Source organism: Oncorhynchus nerka, linkage group LG28 (assembly GCF_034236695.1).
Source record: "Oncorhynchus nerka isolate Pitt River linkage group LG28, Oner_Uvic_2.0, whole genome shotgun sequence".
Classification (NCBI taxonomy): domain Eukaryota; kingdom Metazoa; phylum Chordata; class Actinopteri; order Salmoniformes; family Salmonidae; genus Oncorhynchus; species Oncorhynchus nerka.
The window spans coordinates 26924986-26947218 of NC_088423.1; the positions used below are offsets into that span (position 1 = coordinate 26924986).

At 44.7% G+C, this 22233-nt stretch overlaps 1 protein-coding gene across 1 annotated transcript in view; it reads right to left on the reverse strand.

The window, feature by feature from the left end:
* LOC115115722 (zinc finger matrin-type protein 4-like) overlaps positions 1 to 22233 on the reverse strand; it is a 126616-nt gene that overhangs the window by 104192 nt on the left and 191 nt on the right. The window contains exon 2 of the mRNA XM_065012547.1: positions 15443 to 15535. Coding sequence (XP_064868619.1) covers positions 15443 to 15535 — 93 coding nt within the window. The remainder of the gene's footprint in view (positions 1 to 15442; positions 15536 to 22233) is intronic.

Genomic DNA, 22233 nt, shown 5'->3' on the forward strand with positions numbered 1-22233 from the left:
GCTTGGGGGGTGTCCGATATAAATGTATAGACCATGGTGGGGGGGCCGTTAATATATGCGCTGATTAGAAATAACATATGTTTTAAACCATAGGAGGTTGTCTAGACAAGATATATTCTGCCTGGGTTGTTTGACTTTTTAGCCACCCACGTCCTTGGGGTTGAGATAAATACAAATTTGAAAGGCATGTATGGTAAAGTTCCATGTATAATAGTTGTATCTTTTATCAGTTTAGTATGAGTATTTCTGTAAATTGATGTGGCTCTCTGGAAAATCACAGCATGTTTTGGAACTACTGAACATAACACGCCAATGTAAAATTAGATTTTTGGATATAAATATGCACTTTATCGAACAAAACATACATGTATTGTCTAACATGAAGTCCTATGAGTGTCATCTGATGAAGATCATCAAAGGTTAGTGATTAATTTTATCTATATTTCTGCTTTTTGTGACTCCTCTCTTTGGCTGGAAAAATTGTGGGGTTTTCTGTGACTTGGTGGTGACCTAACATAATAGTTTGTGCTGCTTTCGCTGTAAAGCATTTTTGAAATCAGACACTGTGGCTGTCAATAATTGTATCTTTAAAATGGTGTAAAATACTTGTATGCTTGAGGAATTTTAATTATGAGATTTTTATGTTTTGAATTTGGCGCCCTGCAATTTCACTGGCTGTTGGCGGGGTGGGACGCTACCGTCCCGAATATCCCGGAGAGGTTAAGGATAGAAGCGGCTAGCGATGTAATTGTTCACGATTTTGGAAAAGACTGTCTAGCTTATTCATCAGGGTTACGAATATAGGATAATCAATCCATTGAAAGCTAAACATGGGCGTAAAAAAGTTTACATCAATGCAGGCTTTTGAAAATACATATTGACTTGACAGACTTCGTCGCATTTGTAATATCAAATTGTTCACATGCTAAAATTGTCACTTTGGAGTCGGGGATATACGCCATTGAAGAGATCCTTATGGCTTTCAAATCACTGCGCCCGCACACAAGCTCTTCCAATGCATAGCCTGGCAGGATTGCACCACTCAGGGCCTGTTCAATTTGACAGAGCGCTAGCCTTATCTTAAGCCATTCTCTCATACGCAGCGCAGGAGAAAAACTCCTGGGTTTTACATGATAAAGGGGTTTGGGACCACTGTCTGTGAAAATCTTCACAGTTGAATCCTCATGTTGGAATGTGTAAGACATATGTCTATCACTCGTATCCAAAACTTATTTAAAAGGACTACCTGACATGATGACTCCTTGCTGTCCCCAGTCCACCTGGCCGTGCTGCTGCTCCAGTTTCAACTGTTCTGCCTGTGATTGTTATTATTTGACCATGCTGGTCATTTATGAACATTTGAACATCTTGGCCATGTTCTGTTACAATCTCCACTCGGCACAGCCAGAAGAGGACTGGCCACCCCACATAGCCTGGTTCCTCTCTAGGTTTCATCCTAGGTTTTGGCCTTTCTAGGGAGTTTTTCCTAGCCACCGTGCTTCTACACCTGCATTGCTTGCTGTTTGGGGTTTTAGGCTGGGTTTCTGTACAGCACTTTGAGATATCAGCTGATGTACAAAAGGCTATATAAATAAATTTGATTTGATTTGATTTAAAACATTCAGGGGCATAATACAAAATGTCCTCGATGCTTTTATCATTGGGTTCGTGATGCATAGCACCCCGAGAATTGGCCTAGCAGACATAATTTTCTGTTTAATGTTCTGTGTTTTCTTTTTTAAATCTTGTTTGGTCTTCTGGGGCCACATGTGTTGTTCTGTGTCTTATTTATATTGCGTCTGCCAACACAATCCCCCCGGACATTCCTGCTTCATAGACAACAACCCTAAGGGCAATACAATAGGGGGTGTGGGGCCATCCTCTTTGAAATGTTCAAACACCCCCCCACCCCCCCAGTTCAACCAGGTCACTACACATCAATCATCATGACAACTTCAAAGGAATAGATGCAATATAGACATAAATTAACACACACTTTAACACCTGACAACAGGAACAGGATGCACTTATATGGGCATAACCACATGACACCTTCCTGCCCGGATGTCCCGACCGGATGCCCATATTTGGACATCTACGCGTCATCCGGACATAGGGTCATTAATCAGACGTTTGACGTGCGCCGCCTACTTTATTCTCTCTACTATGGATGAGTGTCTTTAACGAGTCGACATTAGCGTTGCCCGATTGTCCCTCCCATTCAAATATGACGGGACTCCATCGAAATCCTGTGGCTTCCTACTAATCCCTCTGTTTCACTTATCAGAGGGGAGCCCCCACCCCAGAGAGGTACAAGGTTGCAACAGTTATTTCTCTGCTGACCGGACGGGCATTAGAGTGGGCCACGGCCTTCTGGGAGAGAGGAGAGGAAGAGCCTTTCCTTCCTCATCATCACCGTATCATCACCGTACCCATACATACGATCATCATAACCCCACGATCTCATAGCCGAGGATGAAAATCACAGATTGGGCACCCAAATGCCGGAAGACCTGCTTACCCTTTCCCTGTGGTTCCACATTGGTTGAGAGTCCTGTGGTTGTCCTTCAGCCCAACATCCCGGAGGTATACCAAAATCTTCGGGAGGTTTTTGTCCAAGACCTGCATCACCTGTCTCACTCCTCATCGTCCCTGGGACTGTGCCACCGACTTGCTTGCAGGCTCTGTGCCTCTGCGCGGCCACATCTAACCAAGTACATCCAGGAGGCTCTCCAGCAGGGTTTCATTCGCACGTCCACCTCCCCTTTTGCTCTGGGATGTAGATGTGGACATTCACAAAGCCCTGGAGAGGGAAACCGCACCTGCCACCTGTCCTCCTGAGCACACCTACATTCCCACAGGCATAAGGGATTGGCTATTGACTTGGGCGTACACAGCTGTTGTCGCTAAACATCCATGTATTACCCGCACCATTCAGTCCATCTCTGGAAAGTCCTGGTGGCCCACCTTGGTGCAGGACGTCGCTCGATATGTCAACTCCTGTTCCATATGTGCCCAATCCAAATCCCCCTGGAACGCTCCAGCAGGGAAACTACTCCCCGTGCCTCAGCGTCCCTGGTCTCATCTGTCCATTGACTTTGTCACTGATCTCCCCTCTTCTGATGGTTTTACCACCATTTGGGGATAGTGGACAGATTCTCATGCCATGTCATCCCTCTCAATGGTCTCCCTACTCTCTAGGTTGCTGAGGCACTGTTCCAGGAGGTCTTCCGGCACTATTGCCTTCCGGAGGATATCGTCTCTGATCGTTGTCCCTAATTCACGTCACGTGTATGGAAGGCTTTCATGGAGAAGATGGAGGTCACAGTCAGCCTCACTTCCAGGTACCGGCCCCAATCTAACGCGCAGGTGGAGAGGATGAACCAGGAGCTGGCTCAATTCCTTCCTTAGGCCGAATACACCAATAATTCATTGTGACACTTCTCCACCTGGCTGACTCCCTTCCGGTCTGTTCTGGGTTATCAGCCAGCCCTGGCTCAGTGGACTCCGAGCCAGACCGAAGCTCCTGCGGTGGACGAGTGGTTCAGGCACGGAGAAGAGGTATGGAACGATACCCTCCACTCTGTCGTCAGAAAGAGCAAGCGGCTCGCCACCTCAGTGAGGCTCACGTGTCCCATCCTGGTGATCGCGTCTGGCTCTCCCCCAGGAAACTCCCGCTCCGCCTGCCCAGTAAGAAGCTGAGTACCAGATTTGTGTGGTTGTTCAAGGTCCTCCAGAGGGTCAACAAGGTAAATTATAGATTACCCACTAACAACCAGATCTCACCATATCCTGGTCCCCTGGCTGATTCCGTCCCCCACGACACCCCTCCACCTCCCTTGGATATCAAGGGGAGCCCCGCCTATGCCATTAGATCAATCCTGGACTACTGACGTCGTGGGGGTCAGCTCCAGTCCAGAGGAGTGGTGTTAGGTTCCAGTGGACGACGTTCTAGATTCCAACATCAACAGAGATTTCCACATTCGTCGTCCGGACCGGCCCGCTACTTGCTTTCGGGGCCGTCCTCCTGAATGGTGTCGTCCTGCGTCTGGAGCCGTGTGTCAGGAGGGTACTGTCATGTCCCCTCCCGGTCCCCTGCTCCGGAGCTTGACGTCACCGGTCTACTAACCACCGGTCCAGCCAACCTATCTTTACACACACATGGCAACCGTCAATATGCAGACCTCATCCTCAGTCACACCTGGACTTCATTACTCCCTTTATTTAGCACTCTTTGTTATCAGTCAGCAGGCAGTATTGTTTCTGTTTCCATGTTAGATGCTTCTCTTGTTTTGTAGCATTCCATGTACATTGTTATTAAACTCACTAACTGCACCTGCTTCCCGACTCCCTGTGTCTACGTAACATGTGGCCTATCAAGAAGCTGATTAAACAGTATGATAATTATACAGGTGCACCTTGTGCTGGGGACAATAAAAGGCCACTCTAAAATGATCAGTTTTGTCACACAACAACAATGCCACAGATGTCTCAAGTTTTGAGGGAGCGTGCAAATTGACATGCTGACCGCAAGAATGTTCACCAGAGATCTGCCTCCTCAACCCTCCTCTCCTCCCTTTCTGCATCCTTTGACTCTCTATGTCCCCTATCCTCCAGGCCGGCTCGGTCCTCCCCTCCCGCTCCGTGGCTCGACGACTCATTGCGAGCTCACAGAACAGGGCTCCGGGCAGCCGAGCGGAAATGGAGGAAAACTCGCCTCCCTGCGGACCTGACATCCTTTCACTCCCTCCTCTCTACATTTTCCTCTTCTCTCTCTGCTGCTAAAGCCACTTTCTACCACTCTAAATTCCAAGCATCTGCCTCTAACCCTAGGAAGCTCTTTGCAACCTTCTCCTCCCTCCTGAATCCTCCTCCCCCTCCCCCTCCTCCCTCTCTGCAGATGACTTCGTCAACCATTTTGAAAAGAAGGTCGACGACATCCGATCCTCGTTTGCTAAGTCAAACGACACCGCTGGTTCTGCTCACACTGCCCTACCCTGTGCTCTGACCTCTTTCTCCCCTCTCTCTCCAGATGAAATCTCGCGTCTTGTGACGGCCGGCCGCCCAACAACCTGCCCGCTTGACCCTATCCCCTCCTCTCTTCTCCAGACCATTTCCGGAGACCTTCTCCCTTACCTCACCTCGCTCATCAACTCATCCCTGACCACTGGCTACGTCCCTTCTGTCTTCAAGAGAGCGAGAGTTGCACCCCTCTGAAAAAACCTACACTCGATCCCTCCGATGTCAACAACTACAGACCAGTATCCCTTCTTTCTTTTCTCTCCAAAACTCTTGAACGTGCCGTCCTTGGCCAGCTCTCCCGCTATCTCTCTCAGAATGACCTTCTTGATCCAAATCAGTCAGGTTTCAAGACTAGTCATTCAACTGAGACTGCTCTTCTCTGTATCACGGAGGCGCTCCGCACTGCTAAAGCTAACTCTCTCTCCTCTGCTCTCATCCTTCTAGACCTATCGGCTGCCTTCGATACTGTGAACCATCAGATCCTCCTCTCCACCCTCTCCGAGTTGGGCATCTCCGGCGCGGCCCATGCTTGGATTGCGTCCTACAGGTCGCTCCTACCAGGTGGCTGACAGGTCGCTCCTACCAGGTGGCGTGGCGAGAACTTCTCTCCACACCACATGCTCTCACCACTGGTGTCCCCAGGGCTCTGTTCTTGGCCCTCTCCTATTCTCGCTATACACCAAGTCACTTGGCTCTGTCATAACCTCACATGGTCTCTCCTATCATTGCTATGCAGACTGACACACAATTAATCTTCTCCTTTCCCCCCTTCTGATGACCAGGTGGCGAATCGCATCTCTGCATGTCTGGCAGACATATCAGTGTGGATGACGGATCACCACCTCAAGCTGAACCTTGGCAAGACGGAGCTGCTCTTCCTCCCGGGAAGGACTGCCCGTTCCATGATCTCGCCATCACGGTTGACAACTCCATTGTGTCCTCCTCCCAGAGCGCTAAGAACCTTGGCGTGATCCTGGACAACACCCTGTCGTTCTCAACTAACATCAAGGCGGTGGCCCGTTCCTGTAGGTTCATGCTCTACAACATCCGCAGAGTACGACCCTGCCTCACACAGGAAGCGGCGCAGGTCCTAATCCAGGCACTTGTCATCTCCCGTCTGGATTACTGCAACTCGCTGTTGGCTGGGCTCCCTGCCTGTGCCATTAAACCCCTACAACTCATCCAGAACGCCGCAGCCCGTCTGGTGTTCAACCTTCCCAAGTTCTCTCACGTCACCCCGCTCCTCCGCTCTCTCCACTGGCTTCCAGTTGAAGCTCGCATCCGCTACAAGATCATGGTGCTTGCCTACGGAGCTGTGAGGGGAACGGCACCTCAGTACCTCCAGGCTCTGATCAGGCCCTACACCCAAACAAGGGCACTGCGTTCATCCACCTCTGGCCTGCTCGCCTCCCTACCACTGAGGAAGTACAGTTCCCGCTCAGCCCAGTCAAAACTGTTCGCTGCTCTGGCCCCCCAATGGTGGAACAAACTCCCTCACGACGCCAGGACAGCGGAGTCAATCACCACCTTCCGGTGGAAACTATAAGTTTGCATAACCGAAGAATTTTGGCACAAACTGTCAGAAACCGTCTCAGGGAAGCTCACTTGAGTGCTCGTCGTCCTCACCAAGGTCTTGACCTGACTGCAATTCGGTGTCGTAACCAACTTCAGTGGGGAAACGCTCACCTTTGATGGCTATTGGCACACTGGAGAAATGTGCTCTTGACGGATGAATCCTGGTTACAACTGTACCGGGCAGATTGCAGTGGCTTGGTGTCATGTGGGCGAGCGGTTTTTGATGTCAACGTTGTGAACAGAGTGCCCCATGGTAGCGGTGGGGCTAGGTTATGGGCAGGAAAGCTACAGACAAGGTACACAATTGCATTTTATCAATGGCAACTTGAATGCAAAGAGATACCATGATGAGATCCTGAGGCCCATTGTCATGCCATCCATTCGCTGCCATCACCTCATGTTTCAGCATGATAAGGCACAGCCCTATGTCAGAAGAATCTGTACACAATTCCTAGAAGCTAAAAATGTCTTAGTTATTCCATGACCTGCATACTCACCAGACATGTCAACCATTAAGCATGTTTGGGACTCTCTGGATGAACGTGTACAACAGCTTGTTCCAGTTCCCGCCAATATCCTGCAACTTTGCGCACAGCTGTTGAAGAGGAGTGGGACAATATTCCACAGGCCACAATTAACAGCCTGATCAACTCTATGGGAAGGAGATGTCTTACGCTGCATGACAAAAAGTATGGTCACACCAGATACTAACTGGTTTTCTGATCCACACCCCTACTTTTATTTTAAGGTATCTGTGACCAACAGATGCATATCTGTATTCCCAGCAGTGGCAAAGTGTCCTACAGGGCATTGTCTGCATATATGCCCCCTTTACTATTCCTACGGTTCTGACTTGGTGTACAGGGAGAAAACTGTAAGAACGTCCCATGTTCTGAATTCTGTACATTTCAAAGGTGCTGAACAAATAGTTATATTTACTATGTGCATCCTAGCTCGCTCATTAATGTCTTAATGGAAATGATGGATTGCCTCTTATCCGATTATCGTTCCCTTATACCATAGTTTGTACATCTCAATTGTCAGTAGAAACCACATTTTTTAAATTCTTAAGGTATGGGGGGCAGCATTTTCACTTTTGGATAAATAGCGTGCCCAATTTCAACTTCCTGCTACTCATACCAAGAATATAAGATATGCATATTATTAGTAGATTTGGATAGAAAACACTCGAAAGTCTATAAAACTGTTTGAATCATGTCTGTGAGTATGTAGCAGGCAAAGCCCCGAGGACTAACTGTTTAGAATATTTTTTTTTGAGGTCTCTGTCTGTTCACTGAGTTCTCATTGGCAAACAATATTTCTTAGGAGCTTGTTTTCAGTTCCTACCGCTTCCGCTTCCACTGGATGTCACCAGTCTTTGGAATTTGGTTGAGGTTATTCATTTGTGCAATGAAGAAGTAGGGCCAACTAGGAACTGCGTAACACTGTTGAGAGTTGTGCAAGACTTGAAAAGTAGCTTGGTTTGTTGTCTTCCTTTATTGAACACAGATAGACCCGTCTTCAATTTAATCGATTATTAACGTTTAAAAATACCTAAAGTTGTATTACAAAAGTAGTTTGAAATATTTTAGCAAAGTTTATAGGCAACTTTTGAAATGTTTTGTAGTGACGTTGCGCATTTTGGAAGCTGTTTTTTTCTGCATCAAACGCGCCACATAAATTGACATTTTGTATATATATGGATGGAATTAATCGAACAAAAGGACCAATTGTGATGTTTATGGGACATATTGGAGTGCCAACAAAAGAAGCTCGTCAAAGGTAAGGCATGTTTTATATTTTATTTCTGCATTTTGTGGACCGCCTGCAGGTTTGAAATATGCTACCCTCTATGTTTACTGTTCATCATCAGATAATAGCTTCTTATGCTTTCGCCGAAAAGCCCTTTTAAAATCTGACATGTTGGCTGGATTCACAACGAGTGTAGCTTTAATTGAGTATCTTACATGTGTGATTTAATGAAAGTTAGATTTTTATATCAATTTATTTGAATTTGGCATTTTCCCTGGTTTTTGGCCAAGTGGGACGCAAGCGTCCCCTATACCATAAGAAGTTAAGCAAGTCAGTCATATCAGCAATATATTTTTTTAAAGGCAGAAAATGAGGCTGAATGAACTGTTTCACTGCCAGACAAGGCTCTGCTGAGAGCCAGGTGTAGCAGTGGTAAGGATTCACTCCATGGTGCTGAAAAGAAAGCTCTGCTGTTGGGAAAACTTTATATAGGCCCTAACAGTTTGTGGGCACCGTTTGTCACCATTATAGTGCAATTAATGTATTGTTTCGTGTTGTGTTGGGTTGTGTAGTGGCTTTGCTAACATTCATCCAAACATACACTACCGGTCAAAACACCTACTCATTCAAGGGTTTTTCTTGATTTTTACTATTTTCTACAATGTAGAATAGTAGTGAAGACATCACAACATTGAAATAACACATATGGAATCATGTAGTAACCAAGCAAAAAAACAAATAAAAAACAAATAAAAATGTCTTTGATATTTGAGTCTTCAAATAGCCACCCTTTGCCTTGATGACAGCTTTGCTCCTGGCATTCTCTCATTCTCTCAATCAGCTTTATGAGCTGGTCACCTGGAATGCGTTTCAAATAATAGGTGTGCCTCCTTAAAAGTTCATTTGTGGAATTTCTTTCCTCCATAATGCATTAGAGCCAATCAGTTAAGTTGTGACAAGGTGGTGGTGGTGGTGGTAGGGGAGGGGGGGTATTTGGTAAAAGACCAAGTCCATATTATGGCAGGAACAGCTCAAATAAGCAAAGAGAAACAACAGTCCATCATTACTTTAAGACTTTAAGGTCAGTCAATATGGAACATTTCAAGAACATTTAAAGTTCCGGCACAAAAACCATCAACCATCAAGGAAAGCAAGACCCAGAGTTACCTCTGCTGCAGAGAAAAAGCTCATTAGAGTTAGCCTCAGAAATTGCAGCCCAAATAAATGCTTCAGAGTTCAAGTAACAGACACATCTCAACATCAACTGTTTAAAGGAGGCTGTGTGAATCAGGCTTTCATGGTCAAATTGCTGCAAAGAAATCACTACTAAATGACACCAAGGAGAAGAAGAGACTTGCTTGGGCCAAGAACTACAAGCAGTGGACATTAGACCAGTGGAAATTTGTCCTTTGGTCTGGAGTCCAAATTGGACATTTTTGGATCCAACCGCCGTGTCTACAGTGGCTTGAGAAAGTATTCACCCCCCTTGTGTAACGTGTGTCGTCGTCGGAAGAGGAAAAATCGGACCAAAGCGCAGCGTGGTAAATGTTCATGACTTTTATTGAACTGAAAACTGAACAAAATAACAAAGTGCAGAAACGAAAACGTCCTGTCAGGTGCAGAAAACACTAAACAGAAAACAACTACCCACAAAACATAGGTGGGAAAAAGCTACCTAAGTATGGTTCCCAATCATAGACAACGATAGTCAGCTGTCCCTGATTGAGAACCATACCTGGCCAAAACAAAGAAATACAAAACATAGAAAAAGGAACATAGAATGCCCACCCAAATCACATCCTGACCAAATCAAAATAGAGACATAAAAAGCTCTCTACGGTCAGGGCGTGACACCTTGGCAATTTTCCTATTTTGATGCATTACAACCTGTAATTTAAATAGATTTTTATTTTGGATTTCATGTAATGGTCATGCACAAAATAGTCCAAATTGGTGAAGTGAAAAAAATGACTCCACCTGTGTGCAATCTAAGTGTCTGTAACGGTTTTCTTGAGGTGAAGGAGAGGCGGACCAAAATGCAGTGTGGTTTCTATTCATGGTTCTTTAATAAAGACTCTACACATGAACAAACTAACAAAACAAGAAACGTGAAAACCCAAAACAGCCCTATCTGGTGCAAACACAGAGACAGAACAATCACCCACAAAACCCAACACCAAACAGGCTACCTAAATATGGTTCCCAATCAGAGACAATGACTAACACCTACCTCCGATTGAGAACCATATCAGGCCAAACATAGAAATAGACAAACTAGACATGTAACATAGAATGCCCACTCAGATCACACCCTGACCAAACAAAACATAGAAACATACAAAGCAAACTATGGTCAGGGTGTGACAGTGTCACATAATCTGTCACATGATCTCAGTATGTATACACTAGTTCAGAAAGCTGGGCTTTACGGAAGAGTAGGCAGAAAAAAAGCCATTGCTTAAAATAAAAAAATAAGCAAACACATTTGGTGTTCACCAAAAGGCATGTGGGAGACTCCCCAAACATATGGAAGAAGGTGTTCTTGCGGGATGACTTAAAGATTGCTGTACACCAGCGGAACCCATCCAACTTGAAGGAGCTGGAGCAGTGGCTAGATGTGAACACCGCAGCCAGAAAATCCCAGTGGCTAGATGTGCCAAGCCTATAGAGACATACCACAAGAGACATGTAGCTGTAATTTCTGCAAAAGGTGGCTCTACAAGTATTGATTTGGGGGGGTGAATAGTTATGCACGCTCAAGTTTTCAGTTTTTTGTCTTATTTCTTGTTTGTTTCACAAGAAAAAATATTTTGCATCTTCAAAGTGGTAGGCATGTTGTGTAAATCAAATGATACAAACCCTCCCAAAATACATTTTAATTCCAGGATGTAAGGCCACAAAATAGGAAAAATGCCAAGGGGGTGAACACTTTCACAAGCCACTGTATGTGAGACGTGGTGGGGGTGAACGGATGATCTCCGTATGTGTAGTTCCCACTGTAAAGCATGGAGGAGGAGGTGTTATGGTGTGGGGGTACTTTGCTGTTGACACTGTCTGTGATTTATTTAGAATGCAAGGCACACTTAACCAGCATGGCTAACACAGCATTCTGCAGCGATACGGCATCCCATCTGGTTTGAGCTTAGAGGAACTATCCTTTGTTTTTCAACAGGACAATGACCCAACACACCTCCAGGCTGTGTATGGACTATTTTACCAAGAAGGAGAGTGGTGGATTGCTGCATCAGATGACCTGGCCTCCACAATCACCCAACCTCAACCTAATTGAAATGGTTTGGGGTGAGTCAGACTGCAGAGTGAAGGAAAAAAAGCCAACAAGTGCTAAGGATATGTGGGAACTCCTTCAAGACTGTTGGAAAAGCATTCCAGGTGAAGCTGGTTGAGAGAATGCCACGCATGTGCAAAGCTGTCATCAAGGCAAACAGAGAAAGTAGGTTGGAAATGTGTTGATGAAAGAGAAGATGTGGCTATTTGAAGAATCTCAAATATAAAATATATTTTGATTTGTTTAACACTTTCTTTGGTTACTACATGATTCCAAATGTGTTATTTCATAATCTTGATGTTTTCACTATTCACTACAATGTAGAAAATAGTAAAAATAAAGAAAAACCCTTGAATGAGTAGATGTTCTAAAACCTTTGACCGGAAGCGTATATTCTTTTGTCCCACAAAGATTTACGTGCTAAAATCGCCACTGATTCCCAGTCATGTGAAATCCATAGATTAGGCCCTAATGAATGTATTTCAATTGACAGATTTCCTTATGTGAACTCTAACTAACATCTTTGACATTTTTGCTTTTATATTTTTGTTCAGTGATTTAAGGGAGAAGAAGATGAGTGGCAATAACACTGCAGGGTTCTCCTCCTTTGCCTTTGACTCACTCACTCACTCAGATGTACACCACTGGAGACCGAGAGAGGGAGAGAGAAAGAGATAGCTAGAAGAGGTGGGAAAGACATATGGAGGAAAACGGATTAAGTCTTCTCTTTCATGTGAGAGCACATTTCCAACCTACTTTCTCTGTTTGACACACAAACACACACACACACACACACACACACACACACACACACACACACACACACACACACACACACACACACACACACACACACACACACACACACACTTAGAAAGTAGACGAACGCAAATACACACACACTCACCAGCAAGCTCTCTAAGTCTCACTGAAGTGTTTTTGACACTCTGGGTGGACTCCTCCTGCTCAGTATTGTTCAGTTTCTCCAAACTTTCTCCAAAGTTTCGAAGTTGCTCCAAAGTTAAGGTTTAAGGTAAGGTTTGGGATAAGGTCAAAATAAAACAATTGGTGGAAAAAGTACTCAATTGTCATACTTCAATAAAAGTAAAGATATCTTAAATGAAAACCACCCAGTAAAATACTACTTGAGTAACAGTCTAAAAGTACTGGGTTTTAAATAAACTTAAGTATCAGAAGTAAAAGTATAAAGAATTAAAAATTCCGTATATTAAGCAAATCAGGCAGCACCATTGTCTTATTTTTTTAATTTACGGGTATCCAGGGGTACACTACAACACTCAGACATAATTAAGCGTAATCAAATTAAGCGTTTGTGTTTAGTGAGTCCACCAGATCAGAGGCAGTAGGATGACCAGGTATGTTCTCTTGATCAGTGTGTAAATTGGATAATTCCCTGTCCTGTTAAGCATTCGAAATGTAATGAGTACTTTTGGGTGTCAGGGAAAATGTATGAAATAAAAAGTACAATATTTTCTTTAGGAATGTAGTGGAGCAACAGTCAAAGTTGTCAAAAATTTAAATAGTAAAAAAAGTAAAGTGCAGATACCCCCCAAAAACTACTTAAGTAGTACTTCAATGTATTTTAAATTAACTTAGTTACTTTACACCGCTGGCAACTTGTAATTAAACTGGATTGATTTTGATTTACTTCATCAATGACTGCTCTCCTTTTTGTTCAACTGGAAAATCCTATTACACACATACTATAACACATTCTATTTTCACATACCCAAAATGCCTACTATTTTGAACACAAGCATGGGTATTCAGACACGGCTAGTGTGTGTGTGTGTGTTTGTTAGTTCTCTCTTCCCTTCAGGGATCTACCGGAGTAGGCTTCAGGAGGTGAAATACAACAAAAGCTGACAAATAGACAGTTTAGACTTCCCCTGGGTTTAAGGAAAGAAAAAGTGAGAAAGGAAAGGAAAAGAAAGACAGAAAGAAAGAAAGAAGGACAGAAAGAAAGAAAGAAGGAATGAAACAAGGAAGGAAACAAGTAAAGACAGAAGGAAGGAAACAAGGAAAGACAGAAGGAAGGAAACAAGGAAAGACAGAAAGAAGGAAGGAAATAACGAAATAAAGAGGGAAGGAAATACAGTGGGGCAAAAAAGTATTTAGTCAGCCACCAACTGTGCAAGTTCTCCCACTTAAAAAGATGAGAGAGGCCTGTAATTTTCATCATAGGTACACTTCAACTATGACAGACAAAATGAGAAAAAAAATCCAGAAAAGCGACAATGAAAACGATCCAACATCGGATGAAGCAATTCTGAGGCTATTCAACTCCAACACCGAAGGAGATGACTTCAGTGGTTTCAGTGCACAGGAGGAGGCTTGGTAGGCTACTGCTTTAATTTTTGTTACAAGCCGTGTTTCGTTAAAGCCTATTTATTTTTGTTACAAGCCGTGTTTCGTTTAAAGGCTGTGTAAAGTTAATTTGTTTCAATGTATCGGTAGGCACCTGCGGCTTATAGACATGTGTGGCTTATTTCTGTACAAAATACATATTTTTTATAATTCAGTGGGTGCGGTTTATATTCAGGTGCGCTTAATAGTCCAGCAATTACGGTAATCTAGTGCTGGTTGTGTGTGTATGACACCACTCGTATGTGTGTGTGTGTGTGTGTGTGTGTGTGTGTGTGTGTGTGTGTGTGTGTGTGTGTGTGTGTGTGTGCGTGCGTGTGTGTGTGAGAGAACCAGCAATTACTTAAACCTAGCCATCCCCAAGATACACAGTATCTTAGGGGAAAATGCTTTAAATTCTCCACTGCTAGAGACTGGACCATCCTTCAAAAAAACAGTGAAACTAAGCTCTTTTGTGTCCATTGGTACTTTAAAAAAAATAACTTTTGGAGAGTTTAACTGATAACTGCATGCATTTCCCCCTGCCTCTTAAATGCTGCATATTACTGAATGTATTACTGACCGTGCAAGATGTGTATATTTGACTGTAACGTATTTGTGTGTTATACATGCTACGCTGTCTGACAGGTCATCATTATAAACCAGAATATTGTAGAAATGATGGTGTATCCCATCAGACCTGGGGATAGTCCGTAGCTGTGTGTGTGTGTGTGTGTGTGTGTGTCTCTCTGTGTGTGTGTGTCTGTGTGTGTGTGGTGCCCAGTGCCCCCCGGACTAGAGCACAGCTGCCAAACTCTCTGCCTGCCTACTGGAGGCCATGGCAGGGGAGGTCACTGCACAACCTCTGTATGTGTGTGTGTGTGTGTGTGTGTGTGTGTGTGTGTGTGTGTGTGTGTGTGTGTGTGCGTGTGTGTGTGTGTGTGTGTGTGAAAGGAGTCCAACATACACGCAAGCACACACACACACACACACACACACACACACACACACACACACACACACACACACACACACAGACCCTCAGGGCTCTCTGACTTCCTGTAACTCAGTATGAGAGCCTATAGCTTTACACAGACACCCTATCTACTTAGACTGCAACTCCTACAGTATACTGCTGGCCTCGAAAAGAGAAAACCCGTACCTGCACTGTGGACTAAATTATGCCAAAGGCACTACCTCCTGAGGAAAAGACAGAGGGAAATGTTCTAGCAAAATCCATTTAAGATAGAGGGGAAATGCTTAGGAGACTGTTATACAGTACTACTGAACTGTCTGATCTCAGAACTTACTAAATTAAGTCCATTCATCATTTAATGGTTTCATTAAAGACTGTTTCTGGGAGAGATCAGGAAGCCACAGAGTGAGGGCAACAGAACTGTGAGTGTATGATTCCGGTGTTTGTGTGTGTATATGTCAACATACCGGGTTGTCTGGTCTCAGTCTCTTGGACGGTGGGCCACCGTCTTCTGGGTGTAACATGTAAAAGAGACGGACCTTGTTGGCATGTTTCTTACTCTGAGAGAGAGAGAGAGAGAGAGAGAGAGAGAGAGAGAGAAAGAGGGGTTTTATTGGCAAGTTTATTTACCTTCACTGCAGTGATCAGTGCTTCAACAGATATTCCATCTCTTCTCAGATGCACAGTGGATAAATAATATGGCTTACTTCACTGCTCACAGCAACCAATTATAAACAATGGTTTAACTTTAGGGCTGACCAATCAGAAACATTGTTGCCTCACAGCGAGCCAATGAAACACATCCACTTACCTCACAGCGGACAATCAAAAACACTGCATGACCCTGTCATAAGCTGACTGGATCCCCAGGCTTACATCAAAACCCACAAATGTGTTTTTTGTGTATGTGTGTGTGTGTGTGTGTGTGTGTGTGTGTGTGTGTGTGATCGTGTGCGTGTTATTACTCTTATATACCGTCAGTATTTGTAAGTCGCTCTGGATAAGAGCGTCTGCTAAATGACTTAAATGTAAATGTAGTATAACTTTATGTGAAATGACAGTGGAATGAGAAAGCATACAGTCAAATGCATACCAAGCACATTGGTGTTCTTCAATCTACACAGTAACACAAAGATGACGTGGCAGACTGATTTGATATGGATAGAGAGAGAAGAGTGGCAATACGAGAGAGAGAGAGAGAGGAACAAAGTGTTACAGTGTGGGAGGGAGAGAGTCGAGAAGAAGGAGGGGAAAAAAGAGGAAGGTGGTAGAGAGAGAGGAGGGAGACGACAGACCACATTTTCACCCTGCACACCCTAACTGACAAACAAACAAACCAAAACAAAGGCAAAGTCTTCTCATGCTTTGTTGATTTAAAAAAAGCCTTCGACTCAATTTGGCATGAGGGTCTGTAATACAAATTGATGGAAAGTGGTGTTGGGGGGAAAACATACAACATTATAAAATCCATGTACACAAACAACAAGTGTGAGGTTAAAATTGGCAAAAAACACACACATTTCTTCCCACAGGGACGGGGGGTGAAACAGGGATGCAGCTTAAGCCACACCCTCTTCAACATATATATCAACGAATTGGCGAGGGCACTAGAACAGTCTACAGCACCCGGCAGACTGTCTACTGTTTGTCAAATGTCTACTGTCACCAACTAAGGAGGGCCTACAGCAGCACCTAGATCTTCTGCACAGATTCTGCCAGATCTAGGCCCTAACAGTAAATCTCAGTTAGACAAAAATAATTGTGTTCCAAAAAAGGTCCAGTCGCCAGAACCATAAACACAAATTCCATCTAGACATAGTTGGCCTAGAGCATACAAAAAAACATACATACCTTGGCCTAAACATCAGTGCCACAGGTAACTTCCACAAAGCTGTGAACGATCTGAGAGACAAGGAAAGAAGGGCCTTCTATCCCATCAAAGGAACATACAATTTGACATACCAATTAGGATCTGGCTAAAAATACTTGAATCAGTTATAGAAGCCATTGTCCTTTATGGTTGTGAGGTCTGGGGTCCGCTCACCAAACAAGAATTCACAAAATAGGACAAACACCACATTGAGAGTATACATGCAGAATTCTGCAAAAATATACTCAGCTTCCTGCCATCCAGGACCTCTATACCAGGCGGTGTCAGAGGAAGGCCCTAAAAAATGTCAAAGAATCCAGCCACCCTAGTCATAGACTGTTCTCTCTGCTACAGCATTGCAAGTGGTACCGGAGCGCCAAGTCTAGGTCCAAGAGGCTTCTACCCCCAAGCCATAAGACTCCTGAACATCTAATAAAATGGCTAGCCAGACTATTTGCATTGCCCCTCCCCCTCTTTTACGCCACTGCTACTCTCTGTTGTTATCATCTATCATCTAGTCACTTTAATAATAACTTTATCTACATGTACATATTACCTCAACTAACCGGTGCCCCTGCATATTGACTCTGTACCGGTACCCTCCTTTAATTACTTGTTACTTTTATTTCTTATTCCATTGTTGGTTAAGGGATCTTAAGTAAGCATTTCACTGTAAGGTCTGTTGTATTCGGCGCATGTGACTAATTCAATTTGATTTGATTTGTACAACGTAAAACACCAAATAATGCATGCAGAGCCGAATTAGGCCGATACCCGCTAATTATAAAATCCAGAAAATATACGCTAAAGTCTACAACCACCTAAAAGTAAGCAATTCCCAAACCTTCCATAACAAATCCATCACCTACTGAGAGATTAACCTGGAGAAGAGCCCCCTAAGCAAGCTGGTCCTGGGGCTCTGTTCACAAACACAAACACACCCCACAGAGCCCCAGACAGCAACACATTTAGACCCAACCAAATAGTAAGAAAACAGAAAGATAATTACTTCTAGAATTAACAAAGAAAATTAGCAAAATAGAATGTTATTTGGCCCTAAACATAGAGTACACAGTGGCAGAATACCTGACCACTGTGACTGACCCAAACTTATGGAAAGCTTTGACTATGTACAGACTCAGTGAGCATAGCCTTGCTATTGAGAAAGGCCGCCGTAGACAGACCTGCCTCTCAAGAGAAGACAGGCTATGTGCACACTGCCCACAAAATGAGGTTGAAACTGAGCTGCACTTCCTAACCTCCTGCCAAATGTATGACCATATTAGAGACACATACTTCCCTCAGATTACACAGATCCACAAAGAATTTGAAAACAAACCTGATTTTGATAAACTTCCATATCTACTGGGTGAAATACCACAGTGTGCCATCACAGCAGCAAGATTTGTGACCTGTTGCCACAAGAAAAGGGCAACCAGTGAAGAACAAATACCATTGTAAATACAACACATATTTATGTTTATTTATTTTCCCTTCTGTACTTTAACCATTTGCACATTGTGTATATATACATAATATGACATTTGTAATGTCTTTATTCTTTTGGAACTTCTGTGAGTGTAATGTTTACTGTTCATTTTTATTGTTTATTTCACTTTGTATATTATCTACTTCACTTGCATTTGTCAATGTTAACATATGTTTCCCATGCCAATAAAGCCCCTTGAATTTAATTCAATTGAGACAGGAGGAGAGAGGGAAAAGAAGAGATGGAGAAAAAATGATGTGGCAAAATTAAAAAGAGACACAGTGGTAGGAAGGTGAGAAAATGAGTGGGAGAGAAAGGGAGCAGAGTGCTAAGAAAGAAAAGTATATAGTGAATGAGAGAGAGAGACTGATAAACCAGGAGACTGGTAGATAAGAGATGAATAGAGGAGCAAGAGAGTATGAGGTGTGTGCAGTGAGTGTGTGTGCAGTGAGTGTGTGTACAGTGAGTGTGTGTACAGTGAATGTGTGTACAGCGAGTGTGTGTGCAGTGAGCGTGTGTGTACAGCGAGTGTGTGTATAGTGAGTGTGTGTACAGTGAGTGTGTGTACAGTGAGTGTGTGTGCAGTGAGTGTGTGTACAGTGAGTGTGTGTGCAGTGAGTGTGTGTGCAGTGAGTGTGTGTGTACAGTGAATGTGTGTGCAGTGAGTGTGTGTGTACAGTGAATGTGTGTACAGCGAGTGTGTGTGCAGTGAGTGTGTATGTGCAGTGAGTGTGTGTGCAGTGAGTGTGTGTGCAGTGAGTGTGTGTGCAGTGAGTGTGTGTGCAGTGAGTGTGTGTGTACAGTGAATGTGTGTACAGCGAGTGTGTGTGCAGTGAGCGTGTGTGTACAGCGAGTGTGTGTATAGTGAGTGTGTGTACAGTGAGGGTGTGTGCAGTGAGTGTGTGTACAGTGAGTGTGTGTGCAGTGAGTGTGTGTACAGCGAGTGTGTGTGCAGTGAGTGTGTGTACAGCGAGTGTGTGTGCAGTGAGTGTGTGTGTACAGCGAGCGTGTGTATAGTGAGTGTGTGTACAGTGAGTGTGTGTACAGTGAGTGTGTATGCAGTGACTGTGTGCAGTGAGTGTGTGTGCAGTGAGTGTGTTTACAATGTGTGTGTGTACAGTGAGTGTGTGTGCAGTGAGTGTGTGAACAGTGACTGTGTGTACAGTGAGTGCATGCAGTGAGTGTGTGTACAGTGAGTGTGTGTACAGTGAGTGTGTGTGCAGTGAGTGTGTGTACAGTGAGTGTGTGTGCAGTGAGTGTGTGTGTGTACAGTGAATGTGTGTGGACAGTGAGTGTGTGTGCAGTGAGTGTGTGTGTGTGTGTGTGTGTGTGTGTGTGTGTGTGTGTGTGTGTGTGTGTGTGTGTGTGAGTGTGTGTGTACAGTGAATGTGTGTACAGTGAATGTGTGTACAGTGAGTGTGTGGACAGTGAGTGTGTGTGTGTGTGTGTGTGTGTGTGTGTGTGTGTGTGTGTGTGTGTGTGTGTGTGTGTGTGTGTGTGTGTGTGTGTGCAGTGAGTGTGTATGTGTGCAGTGAGTGTGCGTGCAGTGACTGTATGCAGTGAGTGTGTGTGCAGTGAGTGTGTGTACAGTGAGTGTGTGTGCAGTGAGTGGGTACAGTGAGTGTGTGTGTACAGTGAGTGTGTGTGCAGTGAATGCGTGTACAGTGAGTGTGTGTGCAGTGAGTGTGTGTGCAGTGAGTGTGTTTACAATGCGTGTGTGTACAGTGAGTGTGTGTGCAGTGAGTGTGTGAACAGTGACTGTGTGTACAGTGAGTGCATGCAGTGAGTGTGTGTACAGTGAGTGTGTGTACAGTGAGTGTGTGTGCAGTGAGTGTGTGTACAGTGAGTGTGTGTGCAGTGAGTGTGTGTGTGTACAGTGAATGTGTGTGGACAGTGAGTGTGTGTGCAGTGAGTGTGTGTGTGTGTGTGTGTGTGTGTGTGTGTGTGTGTGTCTGTGTGTGTGAGTGTGTGTGTACAGTGAATGTGTGTACAGTGAATGTGTACAGTGAGTGTGTGGACAGTGAGTGTGTGTGTGTGTGTGTGTGTGTGTGTGTGTGTGTGTGTGTGTGTGTGTGTGAGTGTGTATGTGTGCAGTGAGTGTGCGTGCAGTGACTGTATGCAGTGAGTGTGTGTGCAGTGAGTGTGTGTGCAGTGAGTGTGTGTACAGTGAGTGTGTGTGCAGTGAGTGGGTACAGTGAGTGTGTGTGTACAGTGAGTGTGTGTGCAGTGAATGCGTGTACAGTGAGTGTGTGTGCAGTGAGTGTGTGTGCAGTGAGTGTGTTTACAATGCGTGTGTGTACAGTGAGTGTGTGTGCAGTGAGTGTGTGAACAGTGACTGTGTGTACAGTGAGTGCATGCAGTGAGTGTGTGTACAGTGAGTGTGTGTACAGTGAGTGTGTGTGCAGTGAGTGTGTGTACAGTGAGTGTGTGTGCAGTGAGTGTGTGTGTGTACAGTGAATGTGTGTGGACAGTGAGTGTGTGTGCAGTGAGTGTGTGTGTGTGTGTGTGTGTGTGTGTGTGTGTGTGTGTGTCTGTGTGTGTGAGTGTGTGTGTACAGTGAATGTGTGTACAGTGAATGTGTGTACAGTGAGTGTGTGGACAGTGAGTGTGTGTGTGTGTGTGTGTGTGTGTGTGTGTGTGTGTGTGTGTGTGTGTGTGTGCAGTGAGTGTGAATGTGTGCAGTGAGTGTGCGTGCAGTGACTGTATGCAGTGAGTGTGTGTGAGGTGAGTGTGTGTGCAGTGAGTATGTGTACAGTGAGTGTGTGTGCAGTGAGTGGGTACAGTGAGTGTGTGTGTACAGTGAGTGTGTGTGCAGTGAATGCGTGTACAGTGAGTGTGTGTGCAGTGAGTGTGTGTGCAGTGAGTGTGTGTGTACAACGAGTGTGTGTACAATGAGTGTGTGTGCAGTGAGTGTGTGTGCAGTGAGTGTGTGTGCAGTGAGTGTGTGTACAGCGAGTGTGTGTGCAGTGAGTGTGTGTGCAGTGAGTGTGTGTGCAGTGAGTGTGTGTACAGCGAGTGTGTGTACAGCGAGTGTGTGCAGTGAGTGTGTGTGCAGTGAGTGTGTGTGCAGTGAGTGTGTGTACAGCGAGTGTGTGTACAGCGAGTGTGTGTAAAGTGAGTATGTGTTCAATGATCATGGAGAAGAAAAAGAGGGAGAGAAAGAGCAGAGAGTGGGAGGGAGAATGAGAAGAACGGGAAATAAAAGAGGTAATGCTGGGCCTTAGTCTGAGAGGTACTAGGGACAAACACAAACACTCACGGCGATTTGAAAGTGCACTAAAGTGATGTGACGGACAGAGGAGCTGGGAGGGAGGCAGGGAGACAGGGAGGCAGGCAGGCAGGCAGGCTGGGAGGGAGGGAGGCAGGGAGGGAGGCAGGCAGGCAGGCAGGCAGGCAGGCAGGCAGGCAGGCAGGCAGGCAGGCAGGAAGAAGATGGTATTTGACTCCCAGGGGAAAGATCTAACGAGGGCAGTGGAGCAGCAAGACTGGACTGGACACAGGCATGTTATCACCCACTCACAGCACTCCGTTATTCATCCATCCATCCATCTGGCACTACGGCCGTGTCGAAATCTGTCTTGTATACTAATGACTAAAACTTCATACTACATAATATTTAGAACATACTGTTTAGTTAAAATGTATGCAGTTAGCAACAAATATCAACATACTAGACTCACCCATCCTCTAATGTGCAATTGTATTGTTTTCCGCCATTTGATGAGCCGAAAAGAGTATTACATTATCTCTCTCTCCCTCTCATGGTAATTCCCTGCACCACGCCCCCCCTCCTGATTACCCCACACCCATACCCTCTGTCCTCCTCCTCTATCTCAGGCCTCTTCCCCTCTATCTCTTTCCGTTTGGTGGTGCGTGCATATGTATGAACGTGTGTGTGT